Source organism: Ornithorhynchus anatinus, chromosome 9, assembly GCF_004115215.2.
Source record: "Ornithorhynchus anatinus isolate Pmale09 chromosome 9, mOrnAna1.pri.v4, whole genome shotgun sequence".
NCBI classification, from domain to species: domain Eukaryota; kingdom Metazoa; phylum Chordata; class Mammalia; order Monotremata; family Ornithorhynchidae; genus Ornithorhynchus; species Ornithorhynchus anatinus.
Window position 1 is genome coordinate 55,988,398 of NC_041736.1, and position 26,369 is coordinate 56,014,766.

The window sequence follows — 26,369 nt, forward strand, 5'->3', positions numbered from 1 at the left end:
ACGATAACATCCTGCGGAAACATGGTCTAAGCCTTACAATTATCCCTACTGGGTAGATTCTTGAGGGGTAGAATTGGGTTCTTTCATTAGGGCTCGAGTTTACAGCACTTCAAGGATAGAACTTATTAATACCATGAATTTAAAAACATATTTACCTGCTGGGGGTTTCTGTAGCCCAGAAGTAGATTCGCTGCCTTGATATCACCGTGAACGTATTCATTTTCATGAATATATTCCAGTGCATCCAACTAGGAAAAAATGAAGACAAGCCATGGTTATGCCGCCATTTCTTTAGGATTCTACAGTGGTGAATTCTACCATCTTTGGAAAGTGGATTTCCATACATAATCATTTGTTTCCCTTATTACCATAAGGTAGACTGGACAAATAATTCTGAGGGAGGAATCCCTTTGGGAGGTCACACTGCCCAGAACCATTCTAGCTTCTCCTTAATCACCCTCATCACACTCGATGCCTTTCTGAAGGCACCTCTCCTCTGACTAAGCCCTCATTTCCTCCCTCCTGCATCACCCTGCTTTGCTGCCTTTCTTCATCATCCCCCGCTCAGCCCCACAGCATTTACGTATATACCCGTTCTTGATTTTTTTTATATTAATATCTGTCTCCCCGCCTACACTGTAAGCTCAGCGTGGACACGAACTGTGTCTACCAACCCTGTCATATGTTACACGGTACCCTCCGAAGCACTCAGTACAATGTTATGCGTACAGAGAGTGCTCAATGAAAACAGCCGATCGATAGATTAATAAAAAGCCTTTTTAACGGGGGAACGACGAGGCAAACGGAAGCAGACAAGATAAGACAAAATATGTAGCAAAAGCAAAACGTGTGCAGGGTGCTATTAAGATTTCATCGCGTCTGGTTTGGCAAAATCCGTTCAACTCGCTGCCGCAGTCCATTATTGCTCGCATCCCCAACGTGTGACAGCAAAAACTTTATAGCACCCATACCATCCCACCTCATCTGTATACGGCCACATAGGCACCCGCGCAATATAGAGTTGGGCGGTTTGCACTGTTTTATATAAAGCTCTGACAAAGGAGAGGATGCGTTCTCGGCCCCAAAGACTTGTCTGATCTACGAAATGAAGCTACGGGAAAGGAGAAACGAAAATCGGCACAGCAGACCCTATGCTCAACTGAGGTTCTCGTGCCAGACCGAGGACGTTCCGCCCCTAACAGAGTCGATTACCGCGATCGATTACGGCAGGATCGTCTCCCCTCCAAAGGACTGACATTTTCAGGATGAAGGATTCCGACCGAGGGTGGGGAAATATATACACTGTTTTAGCAAATACCCAGCCCGTGACCTATTAAGAGCAGCCGCTGGCTCCTCACCATCCGGATGCCCAGCTGAAGGACGGTCTCCTTTCCAAACCGGCCATCCCGGTCTACGAACTTCTGAAGATCCGTTCCTAGTCTTTCCATGACCATGAACCTGTAACTGTGAAAAAGGCATCATCGAGGGAGAGCTTTCGGGGGCAGGAAATCTGTGGGACACAGCCCGGGCGCAAGCCGGGGGTCCGTGATCAACCGCGGTGGGCCTCCGGCGGTTTGGAGATGATGCCGCCGTCACAGGCGAGACCGCTTCCGAGTGCCCGAACGTCTTTGGGAGAGAGAATCTCATGTCCTCTGTCCGTACGATACAGCCGGGAGCGGCAGGGATAGTGTCCGCTGATTGTCACACCGTACTCTCCCAAGCAATCGGTACAGCGCTCCGCACACAGTAAGCGCTCGATAAATACGACCGGACGGACGATCTCTCGCCATTCGGGACAGCTCCGCTTGGACACCCGCGGATAAGAGGGGGAAAGGGGCCGGGCCGCCAGCGGGACGAGCGGCCGAGTGGTTTCCGCAGCGGTGGTGACGGTCCGCACCGGTGCCCAACCACGTGCTCTGAGCGACCGCCTCTCGGCCGCCCCCACGGTCAGAGAACGGGAGATCTCTGAGAACTCAAATAATAATGACGGTATTTGTTTAGCGCTCACTATGTGCCGAGCACTGTTCTAAACGCCGAATGGCTTCCGCCACTTCTTGCTCGGCGCTCGCAACGGTGCTTGGCACATAGTGAGCGCTTAACAAATACCATCATCGTTATTATCATGGTCCAGAAAAGACTTGGTTGAGTAAGCTACTCGGTTTGACTCAACAAGGGGGGGAGGGTCTTTTCTCATTTATTGCAAAGATGAAGGGAAAAGGAAAAAAGGACAAAAGTTCCCACAGATCCCACTAGAAACGGCAGCAACCATAAAAACGTGCCGTTGTCCTTCGTGCAATTAGGCAGGCCAGCAAGAGAAAACGGAGGAGACTCAGAGCAGGTTATATGCAGGGAAAGGTGTGGTCATTTCGGCGGCAGTATCTCTAGGTTGGCGGCTCGTTGGGGGCCGGAAATGCGTCCGTAATACCGTTACACGGGACTCTCCCAAGCGCTTAGCACGGTGCTCCTTACACATCAAGCGCTCGATAGAAACTGAGCGACAGTGCAGTTGTCCGGCCTTCGACCTCTTAGCGCCGGCTCTCAAGCCCTCAGTCGGCTTCCACCTGACCGCACCGCTCCTGAGAAGCAGCGTGGCTCGGCGGAAAGAGCCCGGGCTTGGCAGAGGTCGTGGGTTCGAATCCCGGCTCCGCCGCTTGCCAGCTGTGTGACTGTGGGCAAGTCACTTCACTTCTCTGGGCCTCAGTGACCTCATCTGGAAAATGGGGATTAACCGTGAGCCTCACGTGGGGCAACCCGATTACCCTGTATCTACCCCAGCGCTTAGAACATAGTAAGCGCTTAACCAGTATCGACATCATCATCTCCTCCATCATCTCCATCATCTCCTCCAACAGGCCTTCCCCGCTAAAACCCTCTTTTTCCCCCGACTTCCTCTCCCTCCTGCATCATCTCCGCACTTGGATCCGTAGGGTTCGGGCATGTGGTCTTCTCCCCGCCCTCGGCCCCGCGGCACTTAAGTACACGTCTATGACTTATTCATTCACGCTTATGTCCGTCTTCCCTTCTAGACCGTAAGCTCGCTGTGGGCAACCGACTCTCTCGTATAGAGAAGCGGCGGGGCTCAGCGGAAAGAGCACGGGCTCGGGAGTCAGAGGTCAGGGGTTCGAATCCCGGCTCTGTCACTTGTCAGCTGTGGGACTGTGGGCAAGTCACTTCACTTCTCTGTGCCTCAGTTACCTCATCGGTCAAATGGGGATGAACTGTGAGCCTCACGTGGGGCCACCTGATGACCCTGCATCTACCCCAGCGCTTAGAACAGTGCTCTGCACATAGTAAGCGCTTAACAAATACCAACACTATTATTATTATTGTACTCTCCCAAGCACTTAGTACAGAGTTCTGCATGCAGTAAGCACTCTGTAAATATCAACGATTGAAGACGATGATGATAATAACAACAGTATTTGTTAAGCATTATGTGCCGAGCACCGTCCTGAGCCCTGGGGTAGACCGTAAGCTCGTGGGGAGCGGGAACGTTGGACTGTGTCGGACTATTCTCTCCCAAGAATACAGTGCTCTGCACATAGTAAGCGCTCAACAAACCGTACTGATCTATTGACTGATTGATTGATAAAAAGTAATCAGGTTGGGCCCGGCCCCTGTCCTTCATGGAGCTCACGGTCGAAGTAGGAAAGGGTAGGATTCCATCCCCATTTTGCAGATGAGGAAACCGCGGCACGGAGAGGTTCATGACTCGCCCGAGGTCACGGAGCAGACGAGTGGGATCGGAACCCAGCTCCCGCTCTCTCTCTACCCGGCCCCGCCGCTTCCCTAGAGGAAAGGGAGCGTCTGACGACGGCTGGAGGAGCCGGGGAGCCGTGGCGGAGGGGAAGGAGGCGGATTAATAACGAGAAAGGCGGATTTAATGGCGATTCCATTTTACCTTTTTCCATTGTACGCAGCCAACCCAGATCCCCAGAAGAGCGGAATCCCTAAGAAATCGAGCTGCTTGAGTGCCATCCATCTTTTGACTTTGAAGAGAAGGAAGAAAACAAGAAAAGGTCAGAGTCATTTCAGAAAAGCATTTTAGCAGCTTTTATCCCCCATTCACGGGGTACTGTTTTATAGATGTTTGGTGAGAGCTGAATTAGCATAAAACAATCTGATTTTCCTTGAAAAAAACCCAACCGCCTCTGGTAATTGAATTAAATATGGCTTATGATACTGTATTTTGTATAATTAAGTAGTTTAGCGTGTACATTCTATTTAAACCGTGGCGTAGTGGATAGAGTACGGGCCCGGGAGCCAGAAGGTCGTGGGTTCCAATCCAGCCTCCGCCGCTTATCTATGTGACCTCGGCCGAGTAACTTTACTTCTCTGTGCCTCGGTTACCTCATCTGTAAAACGGAGACTGAGACTGTGAGCCCCACGTGGGACGGGGACCGTGTCCAACCCAATTTGCTCGTATCTACCCCAGCGCTTAGTATAGGGCCTCACACACGCAGTAAGCGCTTAACTAATACTTTCATGGGGAGCGGCACGGCTTAGGGGAAAGAGCCCGGGCTTGGAAGTCAGAGGTCGTGGATTCTAATCCCGGCTCCGCCACTTAGCAGCTGTGTGACTCTGGGCAAGTCGCTTTACCTCTCCGTGCCTCAGCTACCTCATCTGTAAAATGGGGATTAAGACCGTGGGCCCCACGTGGGACGCGGACACTGTCCGACCTCCGGTCAATTCATTCGATCGGATTTACTGAGAGCTTCCGAACCGATCAGCTTGTATCCACCCCTCTTAGCTCCTATATACGTGTATAGCTCTTAGTATAGGGTCTGGCACAGGGTAAGCACTTATCATAGAGAATATATATAAAATAAAATAAAAACAAGGCAGCCTGGCCTCTGGCCCCTCGGGAAGCACTTTGAAAACCGGTGCCACCAGCAGGAGGACCTCAGACCATAACGACCGAGACTGGGTCGCTGTCTGGCTCGGTGGCTTTCCGGTCAGAAGAGGCATAGCTCTGGTACGACGTCGCGTCCAGGTGTGTCCGGCTCCTTGCGGTGAGCAACTAGATCAGTGGGATGCTGACGCTCCACATCCTCCCTAGAACAGCTGGACAGGAGCGGAAGACTCGCTTATAATAATACTAATGTTGGTATTTGTTAAGCGCCTACTATGTGCAGAGCACTGTTCTAAGCGCTGGGGGAGACACAGGGTCATCAGGTTGTCCCACGTAGGGTTCACGGTCTTGATCCCCAGTTTACGGATGAGGTCACTGAGGCACAGAGAAGTGAAGTGACTTGCCCACAGTCACGCAGCTGACAAGAAGCAGAGCCGGGATTCGAACCCATGACCTCTGACTCCCAAGCCCGGGCTCTTTCCACTGAGCCACGCCGCCTCTCTACGCAGGCCAGCCCCAACCGGAAGTGATCCCAGGTTGCCTGGCTTGCCAAGGCCCGATGGAAAGAGCAGGGGCCTGGGAGTCACAGGACCTGAGTTCTAATCCCGGGCTCTGCCACTTGCCCGCTTGTGACTTTGAGTAAGTCACTAAACTTCTCTGGGCCTCAGTTTCCTCATCTGTAAAATGGGGGGTGCAGACCGCGAGCCCCACGTGGGTCGACCTGATTACCTCGCATCTACCCCAGCGCTCAGAACGGCGCTTGGCACGTAGTAAGCGCTGAACAGACCGAGCGCTTAGTACAGTGCTCTGCACGTAGTACGCGCTCGATAAATACTATCGAATGAACGTACCATCCTTATTATTATCAATTGAGGTCTTCCCCACACTTAATACAGTGCTGTGCGGCCAGCAGGCAATCAGTAAATAGCAACGAAAGAAGAGCCGCCTCGTGATTCATTTCCTGGGATGGTAACGCCCGTCAAGGTTTCAGATGAAGAAACTCATCCCTTTAATCTCATTCCCAATCCTCTCACCGTCTCTCCTACGGTCCTGGGAATGGGATGGCTCCAGTCTGAACCGGGATTCAAAACCGGTTCTCCCTCCCGCTTAGACTGCGAGCCCCACGTGCGAAAGGGACCGTGGACAATCTTTCAACTATCCTGGCATTTGGTACGGTGTTCGATACTTAGCGAGCGCTTAACGAATAACGCGATCAACGTTATCGTCTCGGTTCTAGTCTCCCAGGAGAGGCAGACCTCCTCGAGGGAGCCCAGAAGAAACTCAGAGAGACGGCCCCGTGCTTCAGCAGCAAATGCGGCAGACCTGCCTTCTTTCACTTGTTTACTTACTACAGTCTCGTTTCGCAGCTCTCTGGTAGAATTTCAGTTCGGCAAATAACGGCCCATTCTCTTGGTATTCCTGCGGAGAGACTCGGTGAGTATGACGGTTCTTGTTCGTCGGGCCTAAGTTAAAGAATCGTTTCTTTGATTCGGAAGGATGCAATCCCCCGAACGGAGGTTTTAGCATTTCAGACGTGAATCTTTCTCACTTCCCCGTGGCGATCAGCGATACGTTAGCGATACACGGCAACGCGCCGAATTAGTAATACGTCGTACGTAAAACGCAGCCGTCAAACAGACTCCCGCAAACGTTCGGAGGAAAGCAGTCGGTAACGCACGCGCCGAAGCCATCTGTCGAAGCTTGTTCTATTCTGCGGTACGGCTGGGAAAATCCAGCGAGGCTTCTGGGACCTCGGCGGCATCGACAGATCACGGGCTGCCCCCGAATGCATCACTTCGGAATTAGCCTCCCGGGCTCGGACGTTTCCCATCCCACTGGCTCCCTGAGGTTCGACGATCCGCTTCCTGGGGGGATTCCAGAAGTCACGATCCCCAGACGCCATTCACGCCAACTGGGGGCAAAGAGCAGCATGACCCAGCGGATAGAGCACGGGCTCGGGACTCAGGAGGTCATGGGTCCCGATCCCGGCTCCACCGCACGTCTGCTGTGTGACCTTGGGCAAATCACTCCACTTCTCCACGCTTCAGTTACCACACCCGTAGGATGAGGATTAAGACCGCAGGCCCCATGTGGCACAGGGACCGCGTCCAACCCGATCTGCTCGTATTCCTCCTAAGCGCTTACTATGTGCCGTGCACTGTTCTGAGCGCTGCGGTAGATACGAGGTAATCAGGTTGCCCACGTGGGGCTTACAGTCTAAAATCCCCATTTTCCAGATGAGGTAACGAGCACGGAGAAGAGGAGTGACTTGCCCGAGGTCACACGGCTGACAAGTGGAGGAGCCGGGATTAGAACCCACGTCCTCTGACCCCAAGCCCGGGCTCTCTCCACTAAGCCACTGCTACACCCTGATCTAAGACGACTCGCTTAAATGACAGTCGGTGGTATTTACTGAGCACCGGTAGGGTCAGTAGACATGATCTCTGACCTCAAGGAGGTATATTCCAGCGAGAGAGATGGACACTAATATAAAGTACAGATCAGAGGAGATAATGGAGTAGGAAAATAAGTGCATAAATGCAACCGCCCTCCTGCCTAGAACCTCCCCCCGTTCCTAATCCCGGCTCCGCCACTTGTCTGCTGGGTGACCCTCAGGCAAGTCACCTAACTTCTCTGTCCCTCGGTTACCTCGACTGTAAAAATGGGGATTAAAAAACGTGAGCCCCACGTGGGACAATCTGATTACCCTGCATCTACCTCAGCGCTTAGAACGGTGCTCGGCACATAGTAAGCGCTTAACAGAGGCCATGATTATTATTACTATTATTAGGAGCAGTGGCATTTATTGGGTGCTCGCCGGGAGCAAGGCACTGTACTAAGCAGTAGAAGCAGCAGACACATTCACTTTATCGGTTTGGTTTGGACCCCAGATGCTACAACAGGGTATAACTGCTCCCTCTTCCCAAGGTCAAGTGCTGGGTTCAGTGCTCAGTGCGATAAAAGTGCTCGATAAATAGCCCTGGTCGATTTATCGATTGATAGTTGACCGGAGACGGGTACGGGCCAGTTGAGCAGCGTGGCTCAGTGGAAAGAGCCCGGGCTTGGGAGTCAGAGGTGGTGGGTTCCGATCCCGGCTCCGCCACTTCTCTGCTGTTTGACTTTGGGCAAGTCGCTGACTTCTCTGTGCCTCGGTTGCCTCATCTAAAAAATGGGATTAAGACCTGGGGACGAATGGGACAACCTGATTACCTTGTTTCTCCCCCTGTGCTCAGAGCAGTGCTTGGCACACAGTAAGCACCTAAAAAATACCATCATTTATTGCTTTTGAGCCGTTGGCTCCTGGTGATGGATAGGGTCAACAAGAGACCCCAAATCTGGTCTGTCATTCATTCATTCATTCGCATTTATTGAGCGCTTACTGTGTGCAAAGCACTGTACTAAGTGCCTTGGAGAATATAATACACAGACACATTCCCTGCCCGCAAAAAGCTTATAGTCTAGATAATAATTCTGGTATTTGCGAAGCGCTTCCTGTGTGCCAGCCACCGTACTAAGCGTCAGAGCGTCAGCAAATCAGGATGGACGCAGTCCCCGTCCCACGTGGGGCTCACCGTCTTAATCCCCATTTTACAGATGAGGTAACTGAGGCCCACAGAAGTGACGTGACCTGCCCAAGTTCACACAGCAGGCAAAGGGCGGAGCAGGGATTGGAACCCACGACCTTCTGACTCCCAGACCCGCGCCCTATCCGCAGCGCCGTGCTGCTTCTCTAGAGACGAGCTTACTGTCTGTAGACTACAGTCAAAAGTCTTCCAGATGCATCACAGCCAAGGGAGAAGTATTCTCCTCAAAAAAAACAGTTGATCCAGAAACCGGTGGATTACAGCAATTATTGAGCTCAACAGTCACCACAGCGAAGCAAGAAGAAAAATAGGTCACAGAGCAAAATTATTTCCGTAGATCTATCGGAAAGCGATAACTCAAATGAATCCTTACCACTTTAATTACGTGAAGTGCATCTTTGTCTCGGACGGGCTCGCTTACTCGTGGGGAAGCTGCAAAATTACAAAGTTGATGATGAAGAATCTCAGTTAATAACGTGGAGGACAGAAAAAACACAACAATCGGGAAGGATAGACCGGAAACTTCTTCGTAGGCGATCCCGCCGGCTCAACGGAGCACGTGAAACGGCGTGGAAAGAGCACGGGCCTGGGAGTCAGAGGACGTGGGTTTTTATCCCGGCTCGGCCACGCGTCTGCTGTGGGACCTCGGACAAGTCACTTCCCTTCTCTGGGCCTCAGTTACCTCATCTGTAAAATGGGGATAAAGACCGTGAGTCCCATGCGGGACCGTGTCCGAACTGATTACCTCGTTATCTAGCCCCAGTGCTTTAAACAGTGCTTGGCCCACAGCGACCACTCAACCAAAACCGTTATTACTATATCAAGGCAGGGTCACGTTATCATCCGGAGCTCTTGGAGCTACCGCCTTGACGCCTCACCGCTTCTCCCAAGAAATCTTAGCCGTTAGGTTCGTCTAAAACATCCCGCTACGAGTCTCTTCCCGCCCACCTCCGCCACGGCCGTAGCCGGATTACTGGTTGCTTCCGCCACGAGAGAGGGCAGACTAATCCTCCACAGGCGGGGCACCCGCACACCCTCATGGGCCAAATTCTGGCCGGTAAGTCGCACCAGATTTCTCCGACCCCGGGATCACGAGTTCAGCCTTGGAGACTGTACTCTCCCGAGCGCTTAGCACAGCGTTCCGTACACGGTAAGCACACAATGAAGACAACTGAACGAATGAATGAAAAGGACGGTCTTCGAATACCTCAAAATTAGAAATCCGCTTGCGACCGCACACGCTCGTCAGGGAATCGGCACGGCGGGCAACCTCAAACTACGAAAGATTCGCCGGGTCTCAAAATTTAAATCGGCCACGTTCTGCGCGAGCTCTCTTTTGTGACCGTGACATTTTTCCATTGACGTTATAAATTACGAACGACTCTCTGCCCGAAGAAGCAAAAATAGTTCATGAATAATGGAAGCGGAGGTGGCTCGCGACATCGCCAATTGACCAGAGAAGCAAACTGTCTGATCTCTGTTTAAATAAAAGTGGATTAAAATTAGGCCCCATTACGGTACCCACTCGGAATGGAAAACACCCCACGGTTCAATGACAGATGTGATATTCTGCCTTTAATGGGTGCACTTTTTCAGAAGGAAAAACAAATGTTCCAAAATCTCCCTGCCTTCTGGCCTGCCATGACTAACTCCAAGGTAGTAGCTAGGCACTTCTCTGCATCCTCAGAGAGAGGAGAGAGAAACAGAGAAAAAGCAAGAGAGGAAATAGATGACGATGGCCACTAAGTTGACGGAAGGAAATTTAAAAAAAAATCGTGAAGTCACAGTCTGGCTTTTTTTTTTTTAAATGGTACTTGGTAAGCACTTATTATGTGTCAGGCACTGTTCTAAGCGCTGGGGTAGATGCAAGCTAATCAGGTTGGACACAGTCCCTGTCCCACATGGCGCTCACGGACCTGATCCCCGTTTTCCAGATGAGGCAACTGAGGCACAGACAAATGAGGTTCCTTGCCCAAGGTCGCGGAGCAGACAAGTGGCGGAGCCGGGATTAGAACCCAGGTCCTTCTGACTCCCAGGCCCGGGCTCTATTCACTGGGCCGTGCTGCTTCCCTAGATATAAGATAGAGACGGGGTAGACATAAGATGATCAGCTTGGCCACAATCCCAGGCCCACCAGGGGCTTACACAGCTAGGGAAGGGGCGGGAGAAAGCTTGTTTAATCCCCATTTTACAAATGAGGAAACTGAGGAACACGCTCAAGTCACACAGCGGTCAAGTCAGGATCTCTGACTCCCAGGCCCGGGCTCTTTCCCCTACGCCTCGCGTCAGACTCGTAAGGTCTTCGAGATGGGGGGCAGGCCCCACTCCCTCCGCCTCTCCTGCCGGCCCGCGCGGAGCCCATCGCTCAACTGGCAGCCCTCGGTTGGGCTTCGAGGTCAGGATGGTGAAGAGGGTCCAAATGGCTAATCTCATCTGGACAGGCGGGCCTTGCCGACGCACGTTCGGCTCTTCCCATTTAGTCTCCCGGCCAGACCTGGGCCCCAAATGAAAGAAATCCCCTTTATCGACACCGCCTGCGGTCATCCACTGTTCGCCCGCAGAACACGACAAAAGGCCACACGGCGAATCCGACCTGACGACGGGACATTCGCAGCCGCTCCACGGCGTAACACGGCTCCGGAGATGTTTCTCTGAGCTCTTTCCCGGGACGCGATCGATCGATCGTATAGAGAAGCCGCGTGGCTCAGCGGAAAGAGCCTGGGCTTGGGGGTCGGAGGACGTGGGTTCTAATCCCGGCTCCGCCGCAGGTCGGCTGTGTGACCTTGGGCAAGTCGCTTAACTTCTCTGTGCCTCAGTTACCTCATCTGGAAAACGGGGATGAAGACTGTGAGCCCTACGTGGGACAACCTGATTCCCCGGTATCTACCCCAACGCTCAGAACAGTGCTCAGCACATAGAACGCGTTTAACGAGTATCGACGTTACCATATACTGAGCGCAGACCACTGTATGAAGCGCTTGGGACGGTACGATAGTAGGTAGACACGTTCCCCGCCCACGGTGAGCTGACGGTCGAGACAGAATCCGGTCCCTCACGTTGAAAAGGTGCTGTCCATCCTCATCTCTTCAGTTTCCTAACGTGCACCTTCGAAGCCACTGTGTCTTCCGGGGAGGAAGGCTTGCTGTTGGCTGGGTGCCAAAGAGCCCTGCTCTGGGAATCATTCGATCGTATTTATTGAGCGCCTACTGTGTGCAGAGCACTGTACTAAGCGCGTGAATCAGGAGCAGCACAACCACGGCTCAGGCGCCAGATCCGTCGGCTACCTGGGCACGCTCTTCACGGTGTGCTGCACTCCCGCCCACTCCACCCCACCTCCTCGGGCAGACCCCCAGACTGACGCCTGCGCTTTGATCCCACGGAAGAGAGAGGACGAGTGACCGCCCCCCCCACACCTCCCGTGGAAGCCACGAGCACTAAAATCAATTCCTCTGCCCAGTTTTTCAGTACCCATGGGACATTCCATTATCTATTCTTAAGCTCAACCCCACAATATCTGTGTATACATTCTCTACTCACAACAATAATAATGATAGAGAAGCAGCGTGGCTCAGTGGAAAGAGCCCGGGCTTGGGAGTCAGATCAGAGGTCATGGGTTCGAATCCCGGCTCTGCCACTTGTCAGCTGTGTGACTGTGGGCAAGTCACTTAACTCCTCTGTGCCTCAGTTCTCTCATCTGTCAAATGGGGATTAAGACTGTGAGCCCCACGTGGGACAACCTGATAACCCTGCATCTCCCCCAGCGCTTAGTACGGTGCTCTGCACGTAGTAAGCGCTTAACAAATACCGACATTATTATAATTATGGTATTTGTTAAGCCTTTACTATGTGCCAGGCTGTATACTAAGCGCTGGGGTGGCTACAGTCAAATCGGGTTGGACGCGGTCCCCGTCCCACGTGGGGCTCAGAAACTCGATCCCCACTTTACCCGGAGAAGTGAAGCGACTTACCCAAGGTCGCACTGTTGACAGGTGGCAGAGCAGTGATCGACCCCTCCTACCCTTAATCTACAAAATGCCCGTCGCCCCCCTAGCCTATAAAGTCGCAGTCACCGACTCCGTTGCACTGTGCTTTCCCAAGCACTTAATACAGTGCTCTGCACTCTCGACGGATCCCCCGACTGACAGTGAATACGGCCACGGCGAGATCAAGTTTAAAGCAGGTGAACAGCCGCCTAAGCCCTGCTCTGAAGTTGGTAACGCTTAAAACGTTCAAGCAGCACCCTGAACAATTACAACAAATATTGCCCATTTTTAATTTGTGCCATATGACATCTCCACGGTGACATTCGGTATGACATATGATATTGCCATATGACATTCTGTATTGGCCTTCTTCCCCTTGTAACTCAATCTCCTTTACTGCCTCGTGCCGTTCTGTTTGAGATGGCTTCAACTCAGACCCCTTCTGAGCAAAATTCCTCCTCTCGTCTTTTGGGATTCAGGATTTCCCCATTTCTTAGATCACAGAGAATTCTTTAAACTAAATTAGACACGGAGGCCTAGGGCGCTCAAGGGAGGCAACGGCAAACTCCGAACGCGTTTTAAAGCGTTCGGTTCGGATCGGCTCCGTCCACGCAAGGTACCGAACGAGTGTTCCGAATTGACGGCTTGGGGCGGGACTCTGCCTTCGTTTCTTCATTTCGAGGTGGGAACTTTCCGACGGAACCTCGAATTCTTCGGCACTGAGGCCTTCATTGATCTTTGAACCCGGGTCTGAGTTCTCTCGAGTTCGTCGCAGATATCCTGTTTCTGCAGATGCTCTGTCTGTTCCAGTTGATCCAGATAAAGTGGTGTCAGGAGCTGAGAGCGCACAACTCGAAGCTGAGAGTGGTTTCAACTGCACAGTAACTGTTCTGTGTCCCAGCCTACTACCTGGCAGATAAACTTACGTTCTGCGCGGGGGGAATCCCCCACCTACGTTTGCCGTTACTTACTGGGGCAACAGTGGAGACCACTCCTTCCCCGGGGTGAAAGTGTGCAAAAAAATACTCGTAGGGCTCACACTGACGCTCTCTCTCTTCAGGCTTATTATTATTCACAGGAGTAATAATAATAATATTCATTCATTCAATAGTATTTATTGAGCGCTTACTATGTGCAGAGCACTGTACTAAGCGCTTGGGATGAACAAGTCGGCAACAGATAGAGACGGTCCCTGCCGTCTGACGGGCTTACGGTCTGATCGGGGGAGACGGACAGACGAGAACGATGGCGATAAATAGAGTCGAGGGGAAGAACATCTCGTAAAAACAATGGCGACTAAATAGAATCGAGGCGATGTACGATTCGTTAACAAAATAAATAGGGTAACGAAAATATATACAGTTGAGCGGACGAGTACAGTGCTGTGGGGATGGGAAGGGAGAGGGGGAGGAGCAGAGGGAAAAGGGGAAAAAGAGGGTTTAGCAGCGGAGAGGTAAAGGGGGGATGGCAGAGGGAGTAGAGGGAGAAGAGGAGCTCAGTCTGGGAACGCCTCTCGGAGGAGGTGAGTTTTAAGTAGGGTTTTGAAGAGGGAAAGAGAATCAGTTTGGCGGAGGTGAGGAGGGAGGGCGTTCCGGGACCGCGGGAGGACGTGACCCGGGGGTCGACGGCGGGACGGGCGAGACCGAGGGACGGCGAGGAGGTGGGCGGCGGAGGAGCGGAGCGTGCGGGGTGGGCGGTAGAAAGAGAGAAGGGAGGAGAGGTAGGAAGGGGCAAGGTGATGGAGAGCCTCGAAGCCTAGAGTGAGGAGTTTCTGTTTGGAGCGGAGGTCGACAGGCAACCACGGGAGTTGTTTAAGAAGGGGAGTGACACGCCCAGATCGTTTCTGCGGGAAGATGAGCCAGGCAGCGGAGTGAAGAATAGACTGGAGTGGGGCGAGAGAGGAGGAAGGGAGGTCAGAGAGAAGAAGGGAGGTCAGAGAGAAATAATAATGTTGGTATTTGTTAAGCGCTTACTATGTGCAGAGCACTGTTCTAAGCGCTGGGGTAGACACAGGGTAATCGGGTTGTCCCACGTGAGGCTCACAGTCTTCATCCCCATTCTGCAGATGCGGTAACTGAGGCACAGAAAAGTGAAGTGACTTGCCCACAGTCACCCAGCTGACAAGTGGCAGAGCTGGGATTCGAACCCATGACCTCTGACTCCCAAGCCCGGGCTCTTTCCACTGAGCCACGCTGCTTCTCTATTACTATTGCATAATATTAATAGTAATAATTATATTTGTGTTCATCAAGCGCTCGCTTCATGCAAAATGCCATACACTGGGATAAATCGGGATAATCAGAATGAACACGGTCTCTGTTCTACCAACAGCTCATAGTCTACAGGAAAGGGAGAACAATAATAACTGTGGTATTTGTGAAGCGCTATGTGCCAAGCACCGTACTCACTACCAGGGTAGATACGAGATCATCGGGTCCCACATGGGAATCATATTCTAAGTACGAGAGAGAACAAGTATTGAATCCCATTTTACTGATGAGGAAACTGAGAAGATAAGTGACTTGCCCAAGGTCACCCAGCAGACAGATGGTGGAGCCGGGATGAGAACTCATGACTTGGGACTCCCAGGCCCGTGGTCTTCATCCTTCTCTCCAAAGTGGGACTGAAATTTTTTAAGGCGGAAATAGTGACGTTGCTTCTTCTGATATTTCATTCCATCTAATAGTCAAATCACAGGTCGTGCCTAACTTAGAGACGATTAGGGTTTTGGGATTTTTTTTTGTGAATAAAATATAAACTTACTGAAGTGCAGTGTGGCTTAATGGAAAAGCCTGGAAGACAGAGGTCATAGGTTCTAATCCCAGCTCTGTCGGTTGCCAACTGTGTAATCTTCGACAAGTCATTTAACCTCTCTGTGCCTCAGTTTCCTCCTATGTAAAATGGGGATTCGGTGCTTGTACTCCCTCCTACTTAGACTGCAAACCCCATGTGGGACGGGGACCGTATCTGACTTGTATCTACCCCAGTCCTTAGAATGGTGCTTGACACATTCATTCATTCATTCAATAATATTTATTGAGCGCTTACTATGTGCAGAGCACGGTACTAAGCGCTTGGAATGTACAATTAGGCAGCAGATGGAGACAATCCCTGCCCGATGACGGGCTCACAGTCTAAATGGGGAACATAGACAGCAAAGCAAAACAGAACAAAACGAGACATCCTCAAGAAAATCGAATAAAGACACATAGTAAATGCTTTAAAAATGCGATAATAATAAACCAACGGACTCTTCCTTCACGATGTTCCTTCCACCTTAAATTCCATCTCCTTCAAAAAGCCTTTTTTGATTAATTTGCCAGCACCCTACGCCACATAAATCCAATCAGCCAACTCTAACAATTAAGGAACTTATCTGTACTAATTCTGAACTTGTACACATGCTTTTCCTTGCATCCCCACTTAGAGTGCAAGCTCCTCGTGGGCGAGGAACATGTCGCTTCTTTATTTCATATTTTCCAAATGCCTAGTACAGTGCACGGCATCAAGTGGGTGCTCAATAAATGCTACTACTACAACCGCTCCCTCCAAACCCGGGCTTTTGCCCTTCTTCCAGCTTTGGACCCGCCTCCCCCTTCACTCATTCATTGAATCGTATCTATTAAGCGCTTATTGTGTGTAAAGCACCATACTTAAGCATTCGGAGAGAATATGACAACAAAGAGACACATTCCCGATCCACAATGAGCTCACAGTCGAGATCAGATCTTCAAATCTACATCACTCACTCGTCAGGAAAATGAGCTTGACCTATTCTTACTTCATAGACCCCGGGGTTGGAAAACTCGCTATTTGAGCGCCGGCGTTTTGCAAGGGTTTTCCAACAGCTCCCTTTACGCTCTTTTATATATGCCTCCGATTTCTCACGTTGAAAATAAATTTCCTTGGAGCCGTACTTTTAGTCCGTAGTAAATATACTAGCATCGATACTGAGTACCTTCGGCTCATCCACGCCCCCGGGAATCCTATGAATTGTTCTCGCAAAATCCCGCGATAAGGAAAACTCACGCTGCAGTTTTTATTCACCATATACCATGCCATCCAACTGTTTCTTCTATCGCAGCCGGTTCTATCCAGATCAATCAATCAGTGATAACTACTGAGCAGTTACTGTAGTTGTGTGTTGTCAGAGGAACATCCCCTAATTCCTAACAGCATCCCTCCCAAAGTGTGTACGGAAAACACGCTTACGGCAGGTTTTTGAGTGTATAATATTGGTGCTTGGGGAACACACGTTAAAAAGTCAAAAAGGTTTACAATCTGAAAGAGAAGACGGACAGTTGGCGAATGTTAAGAGCGTGAGAAAGATAGAAATGAAAGGCACGAATGAATGAATCAATCCTCTAGACTGCCAGCTCATCGTGGGCATGGAACGTGTCTGTTTATTGTTGCGGTGCACTCTCCCGAGCGTTTAGTACAGTGCTCTGCACACGCCGAAAAGCAGCACGATGTAGCGGACAGAGCGTGGGCCTGGAAGTCAGAAGGTCAGGGGTTCTAATCCCGGCTCCGCCACTTGTCTGCGGTGTGATCCTGGGCAAATCATTTCACTTCTCTGTGCCTCAGTTACCTCATCTGTAAAACGGGGACCGAGACCCTGAGCCCCACAAGGGACAGGGACTGTGTCCAATCTGACAAATCTGTATCTACCCCAGTGCTCATTACAGTGCCTGGCACACAGTAAGCGCTTAACAAATACCATCATCAATATAGTAAGCGCTCAATCAATACGATTGACTGACTATAAATAAGCAGATGGAATCCTAGGCGCTAACCTGAGGGACGGCACGACTGAACTGACTTCTGCTGAGGAACTTACAGAAGACGGAAAGCAGTGGAACGGAGGGAGGAGAGGCAAGAGAGAGGGAAGGTTAGGAAGATTTTCGCGGGAGGAGCCAAGAGCTCTGTTGTGCTCGCTCTTTATGATGAAATGCAGATTTCCTATTTATCAGGCCAGCTGCCATTTCAAAAGTTGAATAGTATGGTACTTAAAAAACAATATTCCCAATTGCTGAAATGTATGGTGCTGACAAAAGTCCCACAGTCCCAGCCTGGTATATCCTCTGGGCCGCGAGTGCTTCTGTCTGTTTATGAATTAGGCATTTTCATTACATTTAGTCCTTTGTCTCTCGATACTTTGTTCTAAGATCGACTGACGGGGGCCGGTAGGTGCGACGGGCTTTTCAGAATCGTTTTCCTTCAATTGTACTTCCAGCTGAAGATGGCCTATTGCCAGCTGTCGAATTTTCCGTGGCCACTCGAGAAATACTGGCAATCTTTTCTTTCCATTTTGCCCTCCTCAATCAGTCGGTGACATCTGAGCGTCTACTAAGTGCCGAACGCTGAACGAAGGGATTGAGAGGTGACGGCTAAAACAAGCCACACATTCCCTGCCCTCGAAGAGTTTACAATCTAACGGGGAGGAGACCGACAAAAATGATTTACGGTTAGCGAGAGCAGGAGGAAGATAGAGAATACTGCAGGAAGCGTCCAGGTGTACGAGGGTGAAATGAGCCCCACGTGGGACGGGGGCTGTGTCCAACCCAATTTGCTTGTATCTATCCCAGCGCTTAGTACAGCTCTTGGCGCATAGTAAGCGCCTAACGAATACCACAAAAAAACTTAATTGAACGTACAAATAAGTGCATATATATTTGTGCATTCAAATACTGACATATACATATGTGTGCTGAAGATAGGAACAGAATATCTGAGGGCTAAGGGTGGCTATGTTATTATTAATAATAATAATAATAATGATACCAACAATCGTGGCATTGTTTAAAAAATGATTATATGTCAAGTAGTACTAAGTACGGGAGTAGACAAAAGATAATCAGGTTGGAGACAGTCCCTGTCCCACATAGGGCTCACAGTCTAAGTGAGAGGAAGAACGGGTACTGAATGCCTATTTTACAGATGAGGAAACTGAGTCCCAGAGAAGTTATGTGACTTGCCCAGTGTGATAAAGCAGAGATGGAGAAGTAGCAGAGCTGGGATAAGGATACAACCGAGGTGTTTAATTCATCAACTTGGCTCTCCTGTCAGCCCTCATTTTCTCTCCCGGCCTGACGTGAAAGTTTACATCAGTAAACCAACCGGGTTCCCCCGGAAAGGGCCGGATCCCCCCCAGATCTCAAACTCGGCATGATGACCAACAGAAGGTTTAACCAGCGTTACCCAAACGTGCAAAATCGGGCCCAGTTCTGCCCTTAGCTCTTGTTTCCTACGCATCGTGGCTAGAACGTCATTAGGGAATTGGGGAATGTCCTTCCTACCCGGAAAGAGCCCGATGAGATCACGGAAGAAGCACTGGATCACAGCGTGCACCAATAGGTATCACAGCCGTGGTTGTTCCATGCCGAGACCGTGGTCGGGAACATCGCCTCCTTATTACACAGGAGCTAACTGTACATTTCTTTAATTGCTATTTTCTGCCTTATCCAGAGTTTTCAATGGTGGGGCATCACAGAACGTGTGATGTGAATCTCACCTCTCCCTCACAGGGTTCCCGAGGGGCAAGACGGGTGTGAAGGGAAGGGGTGACGGGAGGGCAGAAAGCAGGGTGAGAAGGACGTTTAGTTTGCCACTCGAAATCCCTTCTTTCAATCAAAAAGAGCTTATTAAAAATTACTTCCTCCATGAAGCATTCCCTGACTAATTCCCACCAAGACTTTCGTCGTCCATCACAACACCCATAGATACTCATAGGTGCACTTGATGGACTCCGCCTGAAGGAAAACCAATCAGTGGTACCACAATCTAACCAGGCAGATGGCCACTGTCTGAATAAATGTTCCCTTATTCCCCTAGAGCTTTCTGAGCAAAGCAGATAGTGAAAACACACGTTACAGAAGGGCTAGGTGTACTTAAATCTATGCGTCCACCACTTGCCAGCTCCGTGACCTTGGGCAAATCAATGACGGAGCACGGGTTTGGGAGTGAGAGGACGTGGATTCTAATCCCAGCTCCGCCTCTTGTCTGCTGGGTGACTTTGGGTAAGTCGCTTCACTTCTCTGGGCCTCAGCTCCCTCATCTGTAAAATGGGGATGAAGACCGTGAGCTCCGTGGAGGATATGTTTGGGTCCCACCCGATTGCCTTGTATCCACTCCGGCGCTTAGAACGGAGCTTGGCACCTAGTATTAGCTTAACAAATACCAGAAAAAAGAATTACTGATTCATTTAACCCTTGGGATGTATCGTTCGCATCTACTTTTACGTTCCTTTAACTACCGAATGTTTGTCGACTCTCGTCGGCTCAGACGGGAATTAAACCTCACTCCTAAATGCACTACGCGTCATAATTTCTGACTGTTCCCCAAGGACGTCATCCGCCTAGAGTAGATGCTAACCGATAGAACGTACTGAGCACCTACTGCTCGTAGGGCGCTCTTCAAAGTCAATCTTATTTACTGAAAGCTTACTGTGTGCAGAGATACAGTACGGCAATACAAGAGACACGTTCCCGGCTCCCGACGAGCTCACGGTCTAGAGGGGGAGACATTTGGAAGAGCGGGGCAGATTTAAAAGACGTGATCCCTGCCTTCAAGGAGCTTACAATCTGGCGGCAAAGATCATTCCGACACTAAGGCCAAAGAATCTCCCCAGCTTTCTGAAATCCAGCCCCTCGCCCCCGACGCCCTCGCCCGGCAGGTTTGGCTCCAGGTCCGCCCGTCAACCCAGAGCTGGGAATTTCACCGCTTCTGTTGGCTCTCGTCACTCCCTTAATTAATGTTGCTTTCTCGGGTTTAATATCAGAGCGGTGACAATGGAGTGCTTCTGGATGAATTGTGTTTCTCCGGGACAGTAGGGCCCCACTTGTACGCAGTCTGACGGCGGGACGTGCCAGTTCCATTTGGCAACTCCGACGCGCCAGCTTTCGTTTCGGCGGTTTAATTTGTGGCGGTTATATGTTTTGAGTACGGCAGAGTATTCACAATGGCCTCGTGGAATCTGTTCCGTAGACAAAGTTTACACAGTGGAAAAGAAAAAGCAACGGCGAGAGATGATTAGGAAAAGTTTCTCCTGTCCACAGCTGGCCTTGAATGCCTTCCTGGGATTTAAGAGGGCTTGGGGAATGCAAAGAGAGCAGGTCACGGGGAACCATTCCCCTGCACCCGTTCATTTTGAGGGGGTCTGGCTCTGGAGTAGGCGTGACGCACGGATCGAGGCCCACGCCCACGTCGAATCCACTATTCCAGAAGTCGAAGTTGACAGAGAGGGCAGAAATGCAGCGTGAGGAGATTCTGCACGGTGGGCGGCGGGGGGGAAAACGGCAGGCCTTATTGTGAATGCAGGAGAGTCACGGACGGAGTTTTCCAACTTGGTATTCTAACCCTTGACTTGTGAAAAATTTGAAACAATTAAACTGTATGCTTTGAAGCAATTAATGGATTATTTTTCCCTTTGCCTCGGGGAAAGGTCTCACTAAATTAGCATTCTGCGAGCTTCAAGGTTTTTCATTCAAATCTCCTCCTGAAGGCAGCTCTCTTTGTGTCATTACTTGGTAAAGACTCATCACTCCAGGGTGAGACAAAGCTATCTCCCCGGGGTCTCTTCCCTCCTCCCTCCGCACACGGGCCCGTCTCTGCCGGGGGAAGGTGGGGCTCGGCCCGGCACCCGGCTCCGTTAGAGAGGAGGAAGAGCTGACAATCCGCCGCTCGAGGGCCCCGTGGGCATTCGTGGGCAAGAGGATGTGGCCAGGTCATCTCCACCGGGCAGTCTTTCCTCTTCCCCGGGAGGTTCGGAAACCCAAATCCAACCCGGGGAAGAGGTTCTGAGGGCTTTCAGAACGGATCGCCACCCGGCCCGGAGAGAGAACGGGCCCTTTTTTAACTCCAGGCACGGGGAGGCGCGAAACAGGCTGCGGCTTTGCTATCCTCGCCCGTGAGTTGGGGGCCCCTGATACTTAGACTCGATGCACATACTGGTTTTCTGGCAGGCTTGTGCCCGTACCCATCTGCTAGGCTGGCCAGGTGCCCACGGAGAAGGTGTTCTGCCAGTTTCAATAGGGCATAGGTGCCAATCAAAGATGGGTTTAGAGGGGCAGCCTGCAGAACACAGCAAAAGTCGGCTCCATTGCCAGAAGATCCTCCTGTTTGCAGACAATGCCAACCAAGGGCCACATGCTTTATTGCTTGGGATCACATTGCGTCTGGAGAATGCTTCAGGCCATCGGTGGGTATCTTTCCACGGAGTCATTTTTCCCTCCTCATCTCCTGGCTTGGACCCGCCACCCCCACAGGATGCACCTTTCGGGACCCTCGGAGACACTCACCCCTTCCCCGAATCGGCCACGCAAATGACACGTCTTAGTTTATCTGGGAAGAGCTTCATGGCCTGTAATGTCTTAATGTCCGTCTCCCCTGTTAGACTCAAAGCTCTTTGAGGGCAGAGATCCTGTTGATCGACTGGGCCGAACACTCCCAAGCGCTCAGTACAGTGCGCCGCACAAAGTAAGGGAGAAGTAAATACCACTGATCGACCGATCGATTGAACGATTAATTCTCTCGGGGCCATTGCAGTAGGTTTCCAGGAACCTTCGGCTGGAGGTCCAAAAGAGCACGGGCTTTGGAGTCAGGGCTCATGAGTTCGAATCCCAGCTCTGCCACTTGTCGGCTGTGTGACTGTGGGCAAGTCACTTAACTTCTCTGTGCCTCAGTTCCCTCATCTGTAAAATGGGGATTAAGACTGTGAGCCCCACGTGGGACAACCTGATTCCCCTATGTCTACCCCAGCGCTTAGAACAGTGCTCGGCACATAGTAAGCGCTTAACAAATACCAACATTATTAAGTATCCACTTGGGTGACAAAGACGCTCACGGGGCAGCCCAATTTCACTGGCCAGAACTGAAATGCCACTATCTTTTCAGATTTTCATCTCTAAGTGGCTTCATCAGCTCCTCTCTTGAGTCTATAAGCTTGCCCTCTTCTCGTGATAAGGACCAGATCTTCTCATCAGATGCATCTTGCTTCCAACCAGAGGGAATGAGGGAAAAAAAAAGAAGGTGAATCCCATGCAATTTACCCCTAGAACTAGATCTCAGCAAAGTGCAGTTGAAAAACTTCAACTCAGGTGACTGAGAAATCTATTTCACCCAATCGGGATCATCTCATAAGGAAGATATGGGTCATTGGCAGTTTGAAACTGGAAAGGCTCAAGCCCAGGTGGTGAACTTTGAGATGCCCCAAGTTCAGTGGAAGCTTACATTGGTAAAAGCAAGAAAAAGAATTGGCCATTTGCAAAACTGGTCCTCGAAGGGAGATGAGCTACGTAAAGAAAGACATTGGGGAGAGAGTAAGGGAGAGATAAAAAGTAAAAATTGAAAAAGAAAGGAGAAAATGATGGAAAGGCAAAGCCTCTCCCTAACATTTTGCCCCGGTTATTACTGTAGTACTTTCTAAGCACCCACTGGGTGTCAAATAAAGCGATAAGCAAAGGAGTACATATCAGATAAGCAGATTGGACACCTTATTTGAAAAACAAATTAGAGCTCCAATAAAGGGCTTAGAATCCACGTCCTCGTTGCAGTAGTAGAAATGTGTGTTTATTAACTGTCCATTGGGTACCATATACTGTACTGTATGTAACTGGGTAGGGTGCCATTTTCTCCAAAAGTTTAAAACCTGGACTTTGGGGATTGGATTTAGCTATCTCTCAGAGCTCTAGACCCATTTCCCGGGGAAAAACCCTTCTTAGCTAGATTTTCCAAGCCCTACTAGGATTCCTTCCATCTCATACTGCGCATCTCCCCAAGCATGGAATTTCAGCTGGGGAAAAAGTGAGATGCTACTTCATGTCCAACTCACGTTGCTCCACTCCATCCCAGATAAAGATCCCTCTCCACCTATGGTCATGTTCAAGACCCCAAAATTCAAAATACCAGGATCTTGTCAGCAATCAGGAGACCTGGAAAGTGTCCAAATCTCCTAGATTAAACCTAAACCTACACCAACCAATCAATACTATTTAGTGACTCCCTACCATATGCAGAGCACCGTACTAAGCACTTGGGAGCACGCAATACAAGTACAAGACAGCGTGGACGCCTCAAGCCTGGAGCCTCCTCGGATCGGGAAAGATGGGAATGGGACTTCTGTCCGTCCTTCAGTCTCAGCTTCTTTCCAAGCGCCGATTCCTTCTTTCTAGAGGACAGACGAGAAACCCGGTTCATGGGAGGAATGGGACCGTGTCATTCTCCGACTGGTCAGTCAAGGGAGCCGATCGACCCTACCGGCGTTAGGTAATGTCTCGCCGACATCTGAGGTCTTCTGCCACAGTTTCCTTGAGTAGCGGCACTAGACTTGATCATCATCACCCTCAGCGAGGATTTCCTGAGGTGCCACTGGGCGCTCTTAAGCCGGTCATGATTTGCGGGCAGTAAATATTGTGCGACGCAGCCAATCGACAGTACACACCGTGTGCCGAGTGCTTGCATGTGTTAGGATGTTCACGTTCAGCAGCAAGGCAGTGGATATTCTGGGAGCCTTTCTAGAAGGAGAACCCAGACCCCACTGCCAAGAAGAAAAAGTTAGATTTTAGCTGAGAAAATCACGATCCGGTTTTATTCTATGGACTACCTGGCTTTAAAACAAGCCAACAGCCTCAATTTTCAGTCCTCCCATGGAGATCAGGGAATTGGTATCTTCTCTTTGATATTGCACCTTATTTCTCCTTTCTTCTTTTCCCTACCCCCACCCTCGCCAAACCATCTATTTTTAAAAACAGGCTCAGAAAGAATCTTGACTTTGTTCTGGGTCTCAGACTCTTTTCCCTCTCGCGGCCCCTCTTCCTCTAAATGCTACAGGCACGGTATCGCTCCACGATGACTGTTCCTATCATAAACTTCTCTGCCCCTTCACCTCTTCTGAAGTAGCTGATTTCTGAAGGGCCTCGCTTATTGATCTCAAACCCAGAGGCTGGCTGAACGTGCCGAATGAGGCAGAAACGCCAGCTAGATTCTTCTCGGCCCCGAGCAGATGTTGATAAAGTTCCTACCCGAACTGTATATCTGGAGAAAACAATCCCGAAAAGAAACGTAACTGGGTCCAGGAGGATTAAGGAAAACAAGCTCTGGCTCTCTTCTTCCTCTAGCACCCTGACTAAAGAACGAGCGCAAGGAGATGCAGGAATGTGACAAGTTAACTTGGTCTGTTCTCTGAAAACTTCCGACCGTCCTAGAAGGCTTAATACCAAGAGTCGCCCCCCAAACTATTGACTCCCCTTGTGAGTCCCTGTTCTTAGACTGAGAAGTCCATGTGGAAGAGGAATTGGGCCTAATCTGACTGTACCTACCCCAGAATTTAGGGAGGCAGCATGACCCAGCGGAAAGGGCTTGGATTCGAATCCAAGCTCTGGCACTTATCTGCTGGGTGACCTTTGGCAAATCATTTCTCTGTTCCTTAGTTTCCTGCAAAATGGGGAGTAAATCAATATCTGCTCTCCTTCTCCCTTAGGTGGCGAGCTGCATGTGATGCAAGGACTGTGTCTAATCTGATTATTATAATAATAATAATGATGTTGGTATTTGTTAAGCGCTTTCTATGTGCCGAGCACTGTTCTAAGTGCTGGAACAGACAAAGGGTAATCAGGTTGTTCATTCATTCGTTCATTCAATAGCATTTATTGAGCACTTACCATGTGCAGAGCACTGTACTAAGCGCTTGGAATGGACAAATCGGTAACAGATAGGGACAGTCCCTGCCCTCTGACGGGCTTACGGTCTAATCAGGTTGTCCCACGTGAGGCTCACGATCTTAATCCCCATTTTACAGATGAGGTAACTGAGGCACAGAGAAGTTAAGTGACTTGCCCAGTCACACAGCTGACATGTGGCAGAGCTGTATCTACCCCAGTGCTCAGCACCTAGTAAATTTTTAACAACTATTACGATTATATTTATTACTACTACCATTTTGTATGGAAAGGGGACTAAAGTGCGAAGGTCCCAGCAACACTAAAGACACTGAAATGACTGCCCTTTAATAATAATAATGTTGGCATTTAAGTGCTTACTATGTGCAGAGCACTGTTCTAAGCGCTGGGGGAGATACAAGGTAATCAGGTTGTCCCACATGAGCCTCAGTCAATCCCCATTTTACAGATGAGGGAACTGAGGCAAAGAGAAGTTATGTGATTTGCCCACGGTCAAACAGCTGAGCCGAGCCGGGACTCGAACCCATGACCTCTGACTCCCAAGCCCGGGCTCTTTCCACTGAGCCACGCTGCTTCTCTACTCTGAGGGAAGAAATTCTTCATTCGCGAGAGGCAATCTCCTAGTTCTCCTCTGACCATTCACCTTGACATCTGGATACAATGACACCTGGGAGATACTGACCAAACCGACAGATATTTTACGGAAACCAACCAGGAGCGAGTGATCTTACTGACAACGAATGAATGCTAGACTTAAAACACGGAGCCTATAATAATGTTGGTATTTGTTAAGCGCTATGTGCCGAGCACTGTTCTAAGCGCTGGGGTAGACACAGGGGAATCAAGTTGTCCCACGTGGGGCTCACAGTCTTAATCCCCATTTTACAGATGAGGGAACTGAGGCACAGAGAAGTTAAGTGACTTGCCCACAGTCACACAGCCGACAAGTGGCAGAGCTGGGATTCGAACTCATGAGCCCTGACTCCAAAGCCCGTGCTCTTTCCACTGAGCCACGCTGCCACCCCTCAGAGCCTATGTGCTCTGAGGGGAAAAAATGCAGACGTCCTCACGCCGGATACTCGGAACAAAATAAATAGAAGGAAAAACTCACTCTCTTGCTGAACGGACAGAATCCCTTCTTCACAATGGGAAGTTGACAACAAATCTTCTTACTGTGGGATCTGAATGTGAGGGGCAAGCAGACTGGAAACCACTTTTCATTCCTTCTCTAAGCTTGTTTTCGTTCAAGATCTTTCCAGTACGACGCACGCGTGAG

The 26,369-nt window shown here is 50.2% G+C and overlaps 1 protein-coding gene across 3 annotated transcripts in view; it reads right to left on the bottom strand.

Annotated features, from left to right (window-relative positions):
- Window positions 1-26,369, bottom strand: part of VRK2 (VRK serine/threonine kinase 2) — a 69,605-nt gene that overhangs the window by 36,285 nt on the left and 6,951 nt on the right. For all 3 annotated transcript variants that reach the window (XM_029071471.2, XM_029071469.2, XM_029071470.2), the window contains exons 4-8: window positions 8,810-8,868; window positions 6,202-6,271; window positions 3,902-3,989; window positions 1,359-1,464; window positions 156-248 (exon numbers count right to left, since the gene is read on the bottom strand). In XM_029071471.2, the coding sequence (XP_028927304.1) occupies window positions 156-248; window positions 1,359-1,464; window positions 3,902-3,989; window positions 6,202-6,271; window positions 8,810-8,868 (416 nt within the window). The remainder of the gene's footprint in view (window positions 1-155; window positions 249-1,358; window positions 1,465-3,901; window positions 3,990-6,201; window positions 6,272-8,809; window positions 8,869-26,369) is intronic.